This window comes from Pieris napi, chromosome Z, assembly GCF_905475465.1.
Source record: "Pieris napi chromosome Z, ilPieNapi1.2, whole genome shotgun sequence".
Taxonomy (NCBI): domain Eukaryota; kingdom Metazoa; phylum Arthropoda; class Insecta; order Lepidoptera; family Pieridae; genus Pieris; species Pieris napi.
In genome coordinates, this window is record NC_062259.1 from 9,069,165 (window position 1) to 9,083,979 (window position 14,815).

At 32.6% G+C, this 14,815-nt stretch overlaps 1 protein-coding gene across 1 annotated transcript; it reads left to right on the plus strand.

The window, feature by feature from the left end:
* Positions 1 to 5,235: 5,235 nt before the first annotated feature.
* On the plus strand, positions 5,236 to 13,312 carry LOC125062580. Its single transcript, XM_047668588.1, has 8 exons — positions 5,236 to 5,744; positions 6,321 to 6,473; positions 7,000 to 7,135; positions 7,868 to 7,995; positions 8,711 to 8,836; positions 9,119 to 9,283; positions 10,953 to 11,177; positions 13,172 to 13,312. The coding sequence occupies exons 1-8, from the start codon at positions 5,555 to 5,557 to the stop codon at positions 13,291 to 13,293; spliced, it is 1,245 nt and encodes a 414-aa protein (XP_047524544.1). The 5' UTR covers positions 5,236 to 5,554; the 3' UTR covers positions 13,294 to 13,312.
* Positions 13,313 to 14,815: the final 1,503 nt, after the last annotated feature.

Genomic DNA, 14,815 nt, shown 5'->3' on the forward strand with positions numbered 1-14,815 from the left:
TAGCTTTTTCAGCCGCTTCACAAGCCGCACCAGCTCTGTTGTTGGTTCCATGTAGATGGGAAGGGGCCAACCTGTCTGAACAGGTTGCATCCCATACCAGTACCCGGCCCATCTCTGGAATCAAACTCATACCGTCCGGTCTTTTGCCATCGTCTCTTGCAATACCACTCGGTTCAAGTAGACTTGGAACGTTGACGGTGGCAAGTGACCGGCGTATGATATCGTTAAGTGCGGCATGTTTCGAGAAGCGGCCTGCACTTTTATATAATGTTAGAAAAATGGAACAATTAATATTGTTTGGTGAATGAGTGTGCCTTTGATGAAAATGTATTTTTTGAGAGAGCGTAATAGATTGTATGATATATATTATCTGTGCTATGCAGATATAAGGTGAAATTCTATTTTAGATAAATTGGTGTATAACGTAATTGCTTTCGCTTGTCAAAATGTATACGTATATATGCATTAGAAGTCAAATAATTATATTAAAGGTTAATAGTGTAACTTGATATTTGCTTACTAACAAAACTAAATGTTTGCCTTTATTTTGTATATAGTCGTTATTGTGTCTAGCGTTTGAATTAGTGTCACGCGCGATCATAAAAGCTCTTGAATTAAGGATTCACAAAAATACAAAAGAATCATTTACTAACAAAGCTCTATGTGTATAAACAAATTACATTTAACAACAACTCAATAAAAACTAGAAAAAAGTTTTTAAACGGAGAAGACAATCTCAGAATAACGAGATTGGAAACCTATTGCCAACAGTTTTCTTTACAAAAGAGAAAAGATTTTATAATATTAGGTCCTTACATATGAAATTGGCGTTTTGTATGGGAGGAACAAAAAGTCGAATATTTTTAAATATAATATATTTAATTAATCAAAGTATGAACCATTGTTTTCTATGCACTTTTGCCATCTCATAGGTAGTTCATTGATCCCTTTACTAAACAAACCAGTCGGACGGGAATCAATAAAATCTGTGAAGGCGATTTGGACTGCCCCATCAGAGTTAAATTTTTTCCCTTGCAAGAAGTTGTCCAAATTTCGAAAAAAATGGTAATCTGTTGGAGCAAGGTCCGGGGAGTACGGAGGATGTCTTAGACATTCCAATTGAAGCTTTTCTAATTTGGTAGCCGTCTGTTGTGCAGTGTGGTCTAGCGTTGTCGTGAAGTAGCAGTGGCGTGGAGCGATTGACCAGCCTAAGTTGTTTAGCCGCTAGCTTTTCCATCATGGTTTGCAATTGCTGACAATAGACATCAGCCGTAATAGTCTGGCCAGATTTGAGAAAACTGCAATGAACAATACCGGCACTAGTCCACCAAACGCTTACTGGCAGGATTTGGCTGGCTGGCCAGGATCCAACCATTGCGCTGAGCGCTACCGATTATCGTAAAGAATCCATTTTTCATCACAGGTAATGATTCGGTTTAAAATACCTTCATTATTGTGCCGGTTCAGTAATGTAACGCAGCAGTCGACGCGCGTTTGCCGGTTTGCTTCAGTCAATTCGTGAGGTACCCATCTTTCAAGCTTTTTAATCTTCCCAATTTGCTTCAAGTGAATTAAAACAGTTTTATCACTAACACCGCAGCCTGCAGCTAACTCGGACGTGGTTTGCGATGGATCCGCTTCCACAATAGCCTTCAATACTTCATTATCAACTTGGGTCTCAGGCCGTCCACGGGGCTTGTTCTGCAGGTCGAAATTTCCAGAACGAAAACGTTGGAACCAAAAACGAACTGTGTTTTCTTTTGCAACATGACCGCCATACACATCATTCACCCTTCGAGTCGTTTCCGCAGCACTAGTGCCACGGCGGAACTCGTACTCGTAAATAATGCGATACTTTAAGTTTTCCATTTTGTAAAATGAGTGACGCAAACCGAAAAAAACAGAAGAAAAAAACAAATGAATGACGGTCATCGAAGCACAAACGATACATGAGTAAATAGCTGTAAAAATTTTAATTTTGAATTCTCAACCAAAGAGGAGATATTTGAGGTCAAAGTGGCCAAAACGTAAAACGCCAATTTCATATGTAAGGACCTATATATATAACAAACTAAGTATATATATTTTCGAATGAATTTGGTTTTTAAGATAAAGTTTTTATATTTAATTTGTATGAGATAATGAGTTTTACACTTGCTTGTTTGGTTTTAGTGGTTAAAATTATCTTTTAATACATATACAAATAAATATGTCCAATATCCATCTTACTGTAATAAGTGTTAAAACCATAAAACACCTACTCGAAATGTATTAATAGGATTCTTATGGTTACTATTAAATGTGGTCTAATAATGTAATAATACCAATGTTAAACGAAACATTTACCGTAGTAGATTTATTTTTGGTATATGTGACCCCTCCACAGTCTGTGAAAATATTCAACAATTATATGTTTCTTTTTACCGATAGTTAAGTCATTCTAAAATTAAATTTTACTAATATTACATATTATCAACTTATTGTACATACAACGGTAAACGTTTGATCCTAATTTACTTTATTGTGTTAAAGCGAGATGTAGTAATAATCTAGAGCCCTTAATCAGAATAAATCGATATAATTCAATTAAGTAACTCTTTTCGTCACCGCTTAAACATAATTTGGCAGTAAGAGACAAAAGGTAATTTACTTAAAAGAGTGGAATGAGTTTGATTTAGTTTTTTAAATATTTCCCATATTTAATGTTATAGATGTCTTTTTTATGGTGCTCCCACATTGCCGTTAGAAAATGTTTAGTAACAAGTTAACAAATTACAATGTATAACAAAATAAAACATGTGTTATCTTTTGTTTGCAAACCTTTTGCAGGGTGCGGGGGGGGGGGGCATTTAGAGTATGCCGGTCGCTGCGCGCTGTCTGGTGTCTCGTCAGTGACTAGGGATGTGACATTCTGCATAAAAAATCGATTTTTTATTAATCGATTGTTTTTTTAGCATGAAAAATCGATTAAAAAATAATATATTTTTTTATTAATCTATTTTTTTTTCCTTATTTTTGAATTAATTTCAAAATAAATATCTTAAATATTTAATTTTTCATGGTTTTATTAATGAAATATAAATAATAGAAATTATAAACACAACTTAAAGTTTTAGAATAATCAAAATTTAAATTAACCTAGTCTCGTTTTGATAGATTTTAGGTGAAATTTGATATTTGATAGATGCTGAGTGTATGCCTTTTGAGTACGCTGTGTGAGTTCGTGAAGTGAGCTACAGAATCGCAGGGCAGTTGTGTTGTTGTATGTAACATTGTGCTCCTGAATAAATTTATTTTACTTTTAAATTATAGTGTTCAATTCAAACTTGAGTTTTTGTGAAATTAACTGGTTTTATCACCCTTTCGATGTTTTATCGAAAGGGTGATAAAAGGGTGATAAACATCAACGCATCGCGTATATCAATACATCTTCAAAGCATCGGTTCTATTCAATGTATCGAATAGTAAACATCGATGTATATCGAATATCCCTGATAGTTCGAGGTCCGGGTTATAAAATACCAGACATTATGTCGGGAGGTGGCAGATGAAAAATCGACTATGATTGATTTTCAAATATAAAAAGAATCGAGTTTTAATCGATTACTTTTAACATTAAAATGGCGTACAAAAATTAATTTTCACTTTAAAAAAATCGATTTTAATCTATTATTTCTATAATGGATTATTTTTTCAAATTCTTATGTCCGTCCCTTTGTTTAATTAAGCGTGCGTCGCTGTGCGTATATAGATTAGTGGTTGCGCATGCGCCAAGCAATAAAATATGTCAGGTTATAATTGGAATAACGAAGATGTGTACAAATTAATTGTAATGTTTCAAGCAAGAGAAGTACTGTGGAACACGATATCTAGACCAGTGCCGATAATTTTTGAAACCTAAAAAAATAATAGTAGAATGAAACCTATTGGAAAAGGAGGAGAATATTATAAAACTTAAAGGAAAAATAATTTACGGGTGATCTGAGGTCGGGAAGGGGTAGGGCACCAAATTTCGTTTGAAAAAATAAATTTTTGTAAAAGATAAAAATAAAAAACCAAAAACTTGGTTTTTTGAATTTTTCACATAAATTTTGAGGTTATGTGAAAAATGTGTGAATACAAATGTTTTAGATCTTTTTATTACCTACAACTTTGCCATTTAACTTTCTTCGATAGGACTTTTAGTTTTGCCGGAAATCGAGATAAACCGTTTTTTACCCTTAAACCTCCCCCCCCCCCCCCCCCCCACCACTTCCCGACCTCAGATCGCCCGTAAATTATTTTTCCTTTAATTTTTATAATATTATCCTCCCTTTCCAATAGGTTTCATCCTACTATTATTTTTTTCACTTTTTATTTATTTTAAAGGCTATCTGCACTGGTCTAATCAGAGGACTACAAAAACCGAAATAAGAATCACGATGCTTGGATGTAAATTGCCAGTGAATTTAATTTGGATAAAAAAGTAATTGAAAAAAAGATTCGATCACTCGTAGGTGAATTTAACCGAGAATGTAAATCTAAATCTGGTGCAGGAGCTGATTAATCAAGTAAAAATCAATTAAAAAAACTCATGTCTAAGGGCAATCCTTAAGGGCAAAAAATCTTTATTTTATCGTCTTTTAATAGTATTTACTTGCCCAGTCCAATAACCCTTCATTTGAAAAATATTCAGCGAATTCTTTTCATATTACTTTCCCATCATCTGTCTGGGATTCACATGGTTCAAGTGGTATTAATTGCTGCTGTTTTAATCTCTATTGTACATCGATACGTGTACCAGTTATTTTGTCTTCGCTATCATAGTATTGAAAAAAAAAAGAAATAATTACCGGTTTAATTACAATTATACCATATTTAAAAGCCCGAATACTGAATATTTCTTATTTTGTGAATCAATCCAACCAGTGTTATAATAAAAATTGATGTTGTGGTATCTCGTTTTATTTAAATCAGTGTTTTAAATGATTACTAACTAATTATGTTGCTTGCCGCCAGAGGTCTAAAAATCAAATTATATAAACTAGTTTAATTAAAAAAAAGTTTTAATTTAATTACAAAACGTAGCAGCTCGATACTACGCACGCTTGCTTTCTTACATGTCTAGAATATATCTATAATCTAAGTTTCTATAGTATATATCTATACTAAAGTGTCCCACGGTCTTCATTACACCGAGTAAGCACAATTGGACACCGTGGACAACTGGTACTTAGTGGAACTAGGGATACAAACAACTTGATATTATTTTAATAAGTATTTTGTAAGCATTCAAAACTGGACGTGTGTCAGGCCTATCTCCTCATGTTTTCATTTACCATACCAGTAATTACATACTAATGATTCCGTGACGTCATCTGAGTGTGAAACATTTCATTCGCATTATTGGTGCTAAATTTTCGTTCCGAGCTGTTGAACCACTATGCATGTAATAAATGTATATTTAAAGACATTGTCACCATCAAATTATAAGAGAAATTGTATACCATTGTTCTCCTTCCCGTTGTTATATTATAAATAGAAAGCATTTTCCTTTTAACATTCATTGTTCACGATGACACGAGTTTGGTTTTTCATATTTTTGTCACATATGTGCCAAAGTGTAGATGTTAATTTTAGTACGGGGATAGCGAAAAATAAAAATTTCAGTATATTTCCATTGAACCGAAGTTTTGTTAGGAAAAGTTATCAAGATCTAAGGAAATCGGAATCGCGTTTTTGGCCAGTGCAGAAGGAGGGCAGGTGTAAGTACTTTAAGTATATCAAACACATTGCTAAAACAATTGCTAGACGAATTTGAAATCGAAACTACAACAATTGAAATATTTAAGTTAGATTAGCGAGCGCTATTGCCTTAAATTCCGAGTGTTCAATTCTCTGGATAATAAAAATATGGTATAATAATAATATTTAGAAATACATAAAATAGTTTGAGAATATAATAAAGTCAAAGTCAAATCATTTATTTCAATTAGACCATCTAAAATGGCACTTTTGAACGTCAAAAAAAATATATAAAGAAGATTCTAGTTGCCCCTTCCAAAAGGTAGTTTCGTGTGGAGAAGAATGGGCAAGAAACTCCACACTTACTCTTTTAAAATAGGTTTACAATATTTTGTTACATTTGTTAAATAATTATATGTGAAGACAATGTACTCTTAGCATAAACTACTATACTAAAAAAGTTAGTATACATGTTCCTCACATATTTACAAATATCGAAACCGTAGAATATTAACATTAAAGAGTATTGATACTGTCTAACACATAACTATTTCTCGATAGTTAGTATAGAAACATATTTTTAACAACTTTTATAGTTCTTTCCCTATTTACGGTCGTAACGTTTCCAAATGGCGGATGCGCTGGCGCTTCGGGTGACAATGGAACGTGTATGGCTGCGCGTGAGTGCTCTTCCAGAGGCGGTTCGGCTAATGGATACTGCGCTAATGGTTTTGGTCTCTGTTGTGTTTGTAAGTATTATGAATTATAAAAATATAATAACCGGTGGCGCTACAATCCTTGTTCTTGACCTCAGATTTCTGTATATGTTTCGTGATAATTTGCTTTTCTAATAGACAAGTAGGTGAACAGCCTTCGACGCCACATGTTGTCGACTTTTTGGGTTTAAGGCATGTTGTTTACCTTCACTGTACGATGGATTAATAAATGCGCACATAGACAGAAAGATCACTGGTGCTCAGCCAGGGTTTGAACCTACGACATCACGTCTCACTCAACTAGACCAACACTATACTATATATAAAATAAACGGTAAATTAAAAAAAAACAGATGAAGCCTTTTTAATATTACTAAAGCTACCATAACCTCTAATACTACGACTGACTGCGATGTAGAACGTACCACCCCTATAGTGCCGCGAAAAGTTTTTTAAATAGGACGCGGTGTAAGTCAATCATAGTGAGTTACGTGAACATAATAAGGCTAGTTAGAGCTAGAAATATGCAATTTAATAGGCTAAAACATTTATTTTGAAGTTATGACATCTTGCGGCAGCACATCATCGGAGAATGGTACATATTTTGTCAATTCTGGATATCCCTCGCCGTATGATGGCACTGGCTCGTGTGAACTTACTATAAACAAATCACATTCAACCGTCTGTCAAATAAGGTAATGGCTTTAATATCCTTAATATGAATACATAATACGGTTCCAATTTAGCACCATACCAGTAAATAATCCAATGCAAGCATTGTACAATAAGCTTTAAGTTTGTTACATAGAAAAAAGTACTTTGTTATTTGCATCAAAAAATATAAACAATTTTTTTCTGTAAAACTGGACTATTGTTCGATTCTTGGTGGAAGCGCAAATCGCTGTATATTATAAAACAATCAACAAACAAAACAACTCAGAAACTACTGCGCGGATTTTAAATCACCAAGGTTGTTTACAAAATGTTTGTTGGCACCTGAAACCATCATACTCCTCATTATGTTAAATCAGTTAATTATAGTTATACAAAATATGAAAACGGGGAAATAGGTACATACACTTACATTACTGTGGGAACGACGCTTAAAATTCGCAAGGTTTACAAGTCACGGGTAATTTATCCGAGTGAATAAAAAATATAAAGTGATACTCATATTTTATTCGCGACCTCTTATAGTAGGACCGAACGGGCAATCCTCTCACCCATGGATAGGCACAGTGAAACATTCATGGGTCAACAATGTCGTAAAAAACATAGTAATTTTGTTTGATAGGTAATCGTCGTTTATATTACTATCCTAACCTTTTGTAGGAGCTTAGGCGGGCAAAAACGTCAGATGACCGGAATAAATTCCTTACTTACTTACAGAATACATTCATTATATTTAAACTTAACTATTATTCTAGATTAGACTTCGATCGCTTTGTGATAGCCGGTCCGGAGAAAACGAACAACGTATGTAATAGAGATCAGTTCATTGTTTCTGGAGGTAACCCAGTGCCTGCTATTTGTGGAACGAACCAGGGCAGTCACAGTTGAGTACCTCTTAATTAATATGACCTGACACCTCATCTTCTACCACAACTTCCAAAACCTTGCGTGTGTCCTGTATGTCCTCTAAAAACGGTATAATTATTTTAATAATAATAAACGGATAATGTCTACGCCCGTTGATTATTAATAAAGCTCATGGTGGTTACTCTGAATCGTACAATGATTTTGTTTTTCAGGAAACTCAATTGTGTTTTTATCTAGAACTATAGAATTTAGATAATATAACTTAGATCTACTGTAGTTGTATGCATAATTTTCAATCAATGTTATTTTATTTTACTGGAAACCTTTCTCACTGTTGTTACCTGTTCAGTATTTGTCTAATGATATACATAATTGATTAATTAAAGAGACCGCTTTATGTGCTACCATAGGGGACATCAGACATGAAGGGGGTATTTTGCGATACCAGCGATGCTTTATCCTATGCTATAAAGTATATATGGTTTCATGATTTTGAAACCTCACCTTTGATTTTGACTGATCTATATTATGACTATCCATATATTAATAATTAAGTGATAAGTATATACATTAAGTACCTATTATATATATTGCTTGACTAGTTAATAAACTAAAAAGAAAAAAGATTAGTAAGTACAGTGGAAAGGTGTTAAATATTAATATATAAATGTGTAACTATTAATCCTATATATATATGTCAAAGTGAAACTTTGCGACTTACAATATTTCAGTGTACATTGATGCTGGAATAGGTACAACAAATCCTGTTAAATTGACATTTGTCGCCGGTGGTACATCGTTCGAAAGGATATGGAAAGTAAAAGTTACTCAAATACCCTGTGATACTATTTATAAAGGTAAGTAATATAGTTCGAAATAACATTATAATTGAATCAAATTCCAATTACATTTAACTGGCACAACACGGCTGCAAAATAATTTTTAATAATTAAAAAAAATTAAAATATCAATGATTTAAATGATGCCTTAATTCGTTTTACGACTTTAAGCTTTAGAAGAAGACAAGATGACAAGAAATTTAGGATATTTTCAATTGCATTCAATACTAGTGTGTTTTGTTTCTAAATACTTTTTAATACAGTAGTTTTATCAACAAAAGTTATAAATATGACTTTCAGCTGACGAGGGATGCCTTCAATATTACACTGGAGTTTCCGGTCAATTGCGCTCGTTTAACTACGACCCCACTTCTGGCTTACAACTGAGCAATCAAGATTATGGTATTTGTATTCGAATGGAAAGAAACTTTTGCGGAATTCAATATACAGCTTGTCCGGACACAGGTTAGTATCTTACCTTCCAGAGATCTCAGAGGAAGTTTTATTATCTTTATTTTTATTTAGCAGTATTAGTAACCCATAACTTAAAATAATAGACAATAAATTGGAAAAATATAATCAAACCCTTTACATGATATATAGATAATGGATACATTACTATATGTAACAGATGAAAATTACGATTACGTTGACAATTTATTCGTATCTACCACTTATGAAGAAAGTGCCATGCATATTTCGGTGATGACATAGGACGCTTGTGGTGAACAATTGACGATAACATTGTAGTCTTTTCTAAAACAACCTTATTCTGAAAGATAGAAGAAAAAAGCATTTATTCAGCCACATCATATTTAAGATTCGTAGCTCCAAATTTAATTATGTACTTATTTATTAACAATTTTCTAAGATATAATATAAAAATAACATTTAAAAATGTATCTTTGGTAACAGTAAGTGATAGTAAGTAAATGAGTGAAATCTGTCTTCTCGTTTCAACTTGTTAAAACGATTGGTCAAGACGACTAACATTGTCTTGGTAGATACAGAACTAATCGCTAACTCGCCTTGGAAAATATTAGATATGTTTTTGGCTTACCATATCGAAGGAGTTTCTTGAAGCACATTAAATACGGACTATAAAGTGCGTATACCTTAAAACCATTTTAATAATCAATTTACTGTGTGAATATTAAAATCTTCATAAAAGAATAATAACCGAAAAGCTATCGTAGCGTTATTATGATTTAAATATCATTTTGTATGACCTTGCTTAACACCCTCCTTGAACCCTCTTATGGTAATCGATTTATTGAAAAGGGTACTTCATTGTTTCTCAGGTGCGATCGGTTTTTAGATGTCTACAAATTAATAAAAATAATTAATTTATCAGTAGGGATGAGACATTCACATTCTTTTGTTTTTCGGCTAGAGTAATGAAAGCGAAGTGGAAGAACACAATACCGTTTCCCCCTAAACTCCCTAAATATAATAAATCAACAAATAATAATAATAAAATAATAATAATGTCAACACTATTTTTAGTTGGAAGAGAGCAATAAGTATGATTTTTTTGTGTATTTGTTCATTATATCTTGTCTTATCTAAGTCTAAAAGCCCCATTTCCAACAAGTGCCGTGAAGATTAGTTGGAACGAACAGACATAATTTATAAGTTGGTAGTGTGCCAATAACCCTCTCTGCTTAAGAGGAAATCATGGAACAGACACCTCGCTAGAAAATAGGGCTAAAATTTTTGCACTTAATTCGATGATGAGATTCTATACGGTAATTTGTTTCAAACTATTTATCGTGAGATTTTATCAAAAACATTGATAAAAATATTAATCTTTAAAAGGTTAGGTCATTAAGAACATTAATATAAATAAATGCTTGTTAACAATAAATACTTGTTGTTGCTTAACCAAAAAGTATTTTTAAATAGGATATTTAAAAAAACTAAAATTTGCTGTTGGTAGTGTAATAATTTGATTATTTTTTTTTCTAATTTATGTTCACAATGATTGTCATGTATTTTAGTATAGATTATATATTATATATGATGTGGTGTACTATAAATAAATACATTAATGTGCTAGAAGTCGGAGTGACCTAGTTCAAATTGCCTTCGAGAGATGATTTCATAATTTACTTTATATGCAAAACATTTTCAGTTAACAATCGATCCCGTTCATTCACGTTAAGTGGCAACAGTAATGGACCAGTTAACTCAATGATAGGTTCTGGAGTTGGACCAAATAATTGTGCCAACGATTGGCTGTTAATACCATGTGCCGCAAATGTTGGTAGAATACAGCCAGCGCAAGCTTTATGCACGGATAGGATTTGTGGTGGGACTTTCTCAGCTGATTTGTCTATGCAATCTGCGTCGGTCTTGAGTAAGTAATTTATGATATAATTATTCTGTATATGCTATCAATTTCTAAATAGAATCAATTTTTAAATTAAATTTAATTTCAGAGATCAATTTTCCTGAAACTGAAAATTATTCCTGTGGACTAATATACGTGTTAAGCTTCCTCTTCTTTCTAGTTTTAACCCTTTTCACTCTATTTCTCACGCCAGTTCTTCATCTTCTACGCTGTAAGGTATAGACTGGGGTGGGGCGTATGTTAGGGGTTTGATATGTTGCTGGCGCTCCTTAAAGCTTTCTAATTCGCTTTAGAGAAGCTGTATCTGTTTATATTTTCGCTTCATAGTAGGTAGTCCTTTTCTTTACGGAGAGTCAGATATAGGTATTTTTCCGTCTCCAACGTTATTTGGACATTTCTAGGGGCGATTGTCTATTTAGTTGTACTGGAGTTAGACATTGCGTCACGTTTGTTTTATTTAAATATATTTTTACGATTTTTAGTTTCGTTTCGAAATAACTAACTTAAACTTTGATAAAATTACAGTGGTGTGAATATATTTGACATTATTAAGTAATGTCAAGTTAAAGTACTTTTTAGCAGTAATTTTAAATTCTTAAATATGTTAACCAGATGTTGACAAGCGGATGCTTAAAACGCTTTAATTCCCTAAGCTTAAAATGAGTTCTTAACTAATAGAACATTAAATTCCGACCGTTTTTAAATATTTAAATGTCAGATAATTAAATATGTTATAAGACTCTATCAGCCGTAATTATGTTTTATATATAATTAGAACAGGATGATCACTTTCGACAAGATGACAATATATAATAATAACATGACTTTTCTATTCCTGTACAAGCATTTTTATGTTCAATATTAAAACAAAACGTTATCTTTCAACAGTAATCACAAATTTATATTTCATTTATATGAAAAAAACATTAAAAAATTAATTACGTATTGCCCCAAGAGACTGAATGTGCTTAGCAAATGAAAGGTGAGGTCCATTATTGTACATTTTAGTAATATCCCTCGACGCCTTAACTTCTGTTAACTGTCAAATTACAAAACATGATTCATCAGTTAATATCATCTACCAATTGAATAATATATTACCTTGTTCTGCTGACAATTACTGAGCCCATAAAGAGTAACGAAAGGAACAAATGCTGATAGATAAATAGAAAGAGAGATAAATATTTTAGGCTAAATAATTTGGTCCGTGTTTTGCCGATTTGAAACACACTCCAAAGATTTCACCAAAATCAGCTCAGCCCTGCGATTCTGTAACTCACACAGCGGTTTTCGCATCAGCGGTCGCTCTCAAATCAGTCGTGAAGCACTAAATTTTAAATAAAATATCTGTAAAGGCAACTTTTCTGGGTGCGTTCACCTTTAAATAAAAGTTGTTTTAAATTTACGATACCGCATCTGACTAACGATTATTCCCCGTTGGAAACGCTTTTATATAACAATATAATATATAGGTTGAAGCAAAATTTATATTTTTTATATTCAGACTTTCAAAGGAATTTTACAATAACTAAACTTTAGTTATTTCTCTATAATAATTATTTCACATTTAAAAATAATAATCTGTGTTGTTTCAAAACGAGGGCTGACGAACACAGTGAATTAACGTTATTAGGTTTTTATACGTAAATCTATGTGTTATTATATAATTTTATGTTAGATATAAATATATATATATTTCATTTTAACTATTTATTTTATTTCGTATTAAATTATCAAGGGTAAAAAATGGACAGTGTAAGGTGATAAATCTTTTTAATTGATCGAAATTTAACTATGCTACTACAGTCTTTAAACTTATAATAGAATTTGAATATATGTAGGTAATAACTTGTAACATATAACCGTCTCCTTTGACTATCTTTTGTTTTTTATAAACTTAATTAAACGTTAATGTGTATGAATGCAATACAACCTTGTATAAATAAGAAGTCTTAACCCCTGTAAGTTATTTATTTTCTGAGCTTTTGTCAATTTTTCAGGTACAGTTAAACCATTCCGTCTTTGGTTTCATACAGACAATATTGAAGCGCCGGTGGACGTCGACAATAGAGGGTTTTGTCTGAACTACGTACAACAACCTTGCACAAACAATGTTATATGAATAAATAGTATGGAGACAGTCTGCGAATTTTCTTCATATAAAATTAACTTAATAAATCTACACATATAAAAATATGAACGCTCTAAATATGTATTTAATAAATTCTATACATTATACATTGAAATAAATAACTAACCTTAACATAAACTAAAATATATTATTAAAAGGAGTCCCTTTAGGCAAGGTTCCGGTGATACTGGTAGCGTTCTTTGAATAACTAGACTAATTCTTTGTCCGTGCTAGATCTTTGGTCTCCTGTGACTAAGTGACTAACCTTTTTGATATTTCTTTAAAAAGCCTTAAAGCGCTAGGACCCCACGGACCAAGGGTCTCGACACCGAATGGGACAAAATCATATTCTGAGCCTAGACTAAATTATATTTTTTGTTGCCTAAGTGGATGCATTAAAAATAAGAACTTCTTAATAGAAATAAATGTGAATTTATCGTTTCATTTATAGCAGTCATAGGTAGCGAGAGACTGCATTTGTGGCAACCCTCGAAATATCAATCAATCGTGTAAATAATATATAAATTTGTGTTTATATCCGAAATAGTTTTATTTATTATAATTATAAAAGAAATGTCTCATGTGAAACAAAAACAATAAATGTACTGCATACAAAAGTTGACGAGATTTTGATAAAATTAAATTTAACGTTTGAAAATTCAAAAATTCAAAAATCATTTATTCACGTAGGTAACACAATGTACACTTGTGATTCGTCATTAAAGAAATAAATATTAATGCTTCTAATTTTACATTTACTGCCAGTTCTCAAATCAAGGGCGTAGAACGGAAGAGAAGAACTGGCAATAAACTCTCCGCCACTCTTTTTAATCGCCATGTTTTTTTTTTACACAACGTTTGTAAGGAGCTGCAACCATTATACCATGTTCCACATGACATTTTAAGTAATTAATAATAATAACATAAATAAAAACAAAGACTTGTCCCCTATCAGCAGGAGGCATGGTGAAATAGGAGCACGCACTTACATTCTCGTGGGAACAACACGCAAACACATAGTCGAAATAATTAACATCACCGCATACACCAATTCAAGTACGACCAGTCACCACAAGTAGCACCCGTTCACGAGTATGACGCATGGCCAGCCATCGGCCCCCTCGCCATATTTTAGGGAGAGAGACAACCCGACGCATGGACGCCGCCACAAGCAATGACATTTAAGCGAGCATGACGATCCTTGAAATGTGGACTTGGCTACATAATAAAATAATAATAATACTGAAATAATTGGATACCACATGGATCACGGTTTGTTCCCACTTTACATTAAAACAGTCGTGGATGTTGACGATCGCCAGGGAGTCTGGAAATGCAGCCGAGAGATTCAGTCGTGTTACCTATAATACCTACTGGAGCAACTCATATCCAAGCACTAGGATCGTTTAAATATTCATTTATATTATAATAAGCCTTAGCAAGCAGTTTTACTTTAATGTACGATTTAAATTTATTTATTGACAACGCTTGTATCTCACTAGGGATTTTGTTG

Coding starts and splice junctions, on each gene's coding strand:
- LOC125062580 (XM_047668588.1), top strand. CDS start 5,555: ATGACACGAGTTTGGTTTTTCATATTTTTGTCACATATGTGCCAAAGT. Junction 5,745..6,320: donor AGTGCAGAAGGAGGGCAGGT/GTAAGTACTTTA, acceptor CAACTTTTATAG/TTCTTTCCCTATTTACGGTC. Junction 11,178..13,171: donor GCAATCTGCGTCGGTCTTGA/GTAAGTAATTTA, acceptor TCAATTTTTCAG/GTACAGTTAAACCATTCCGT.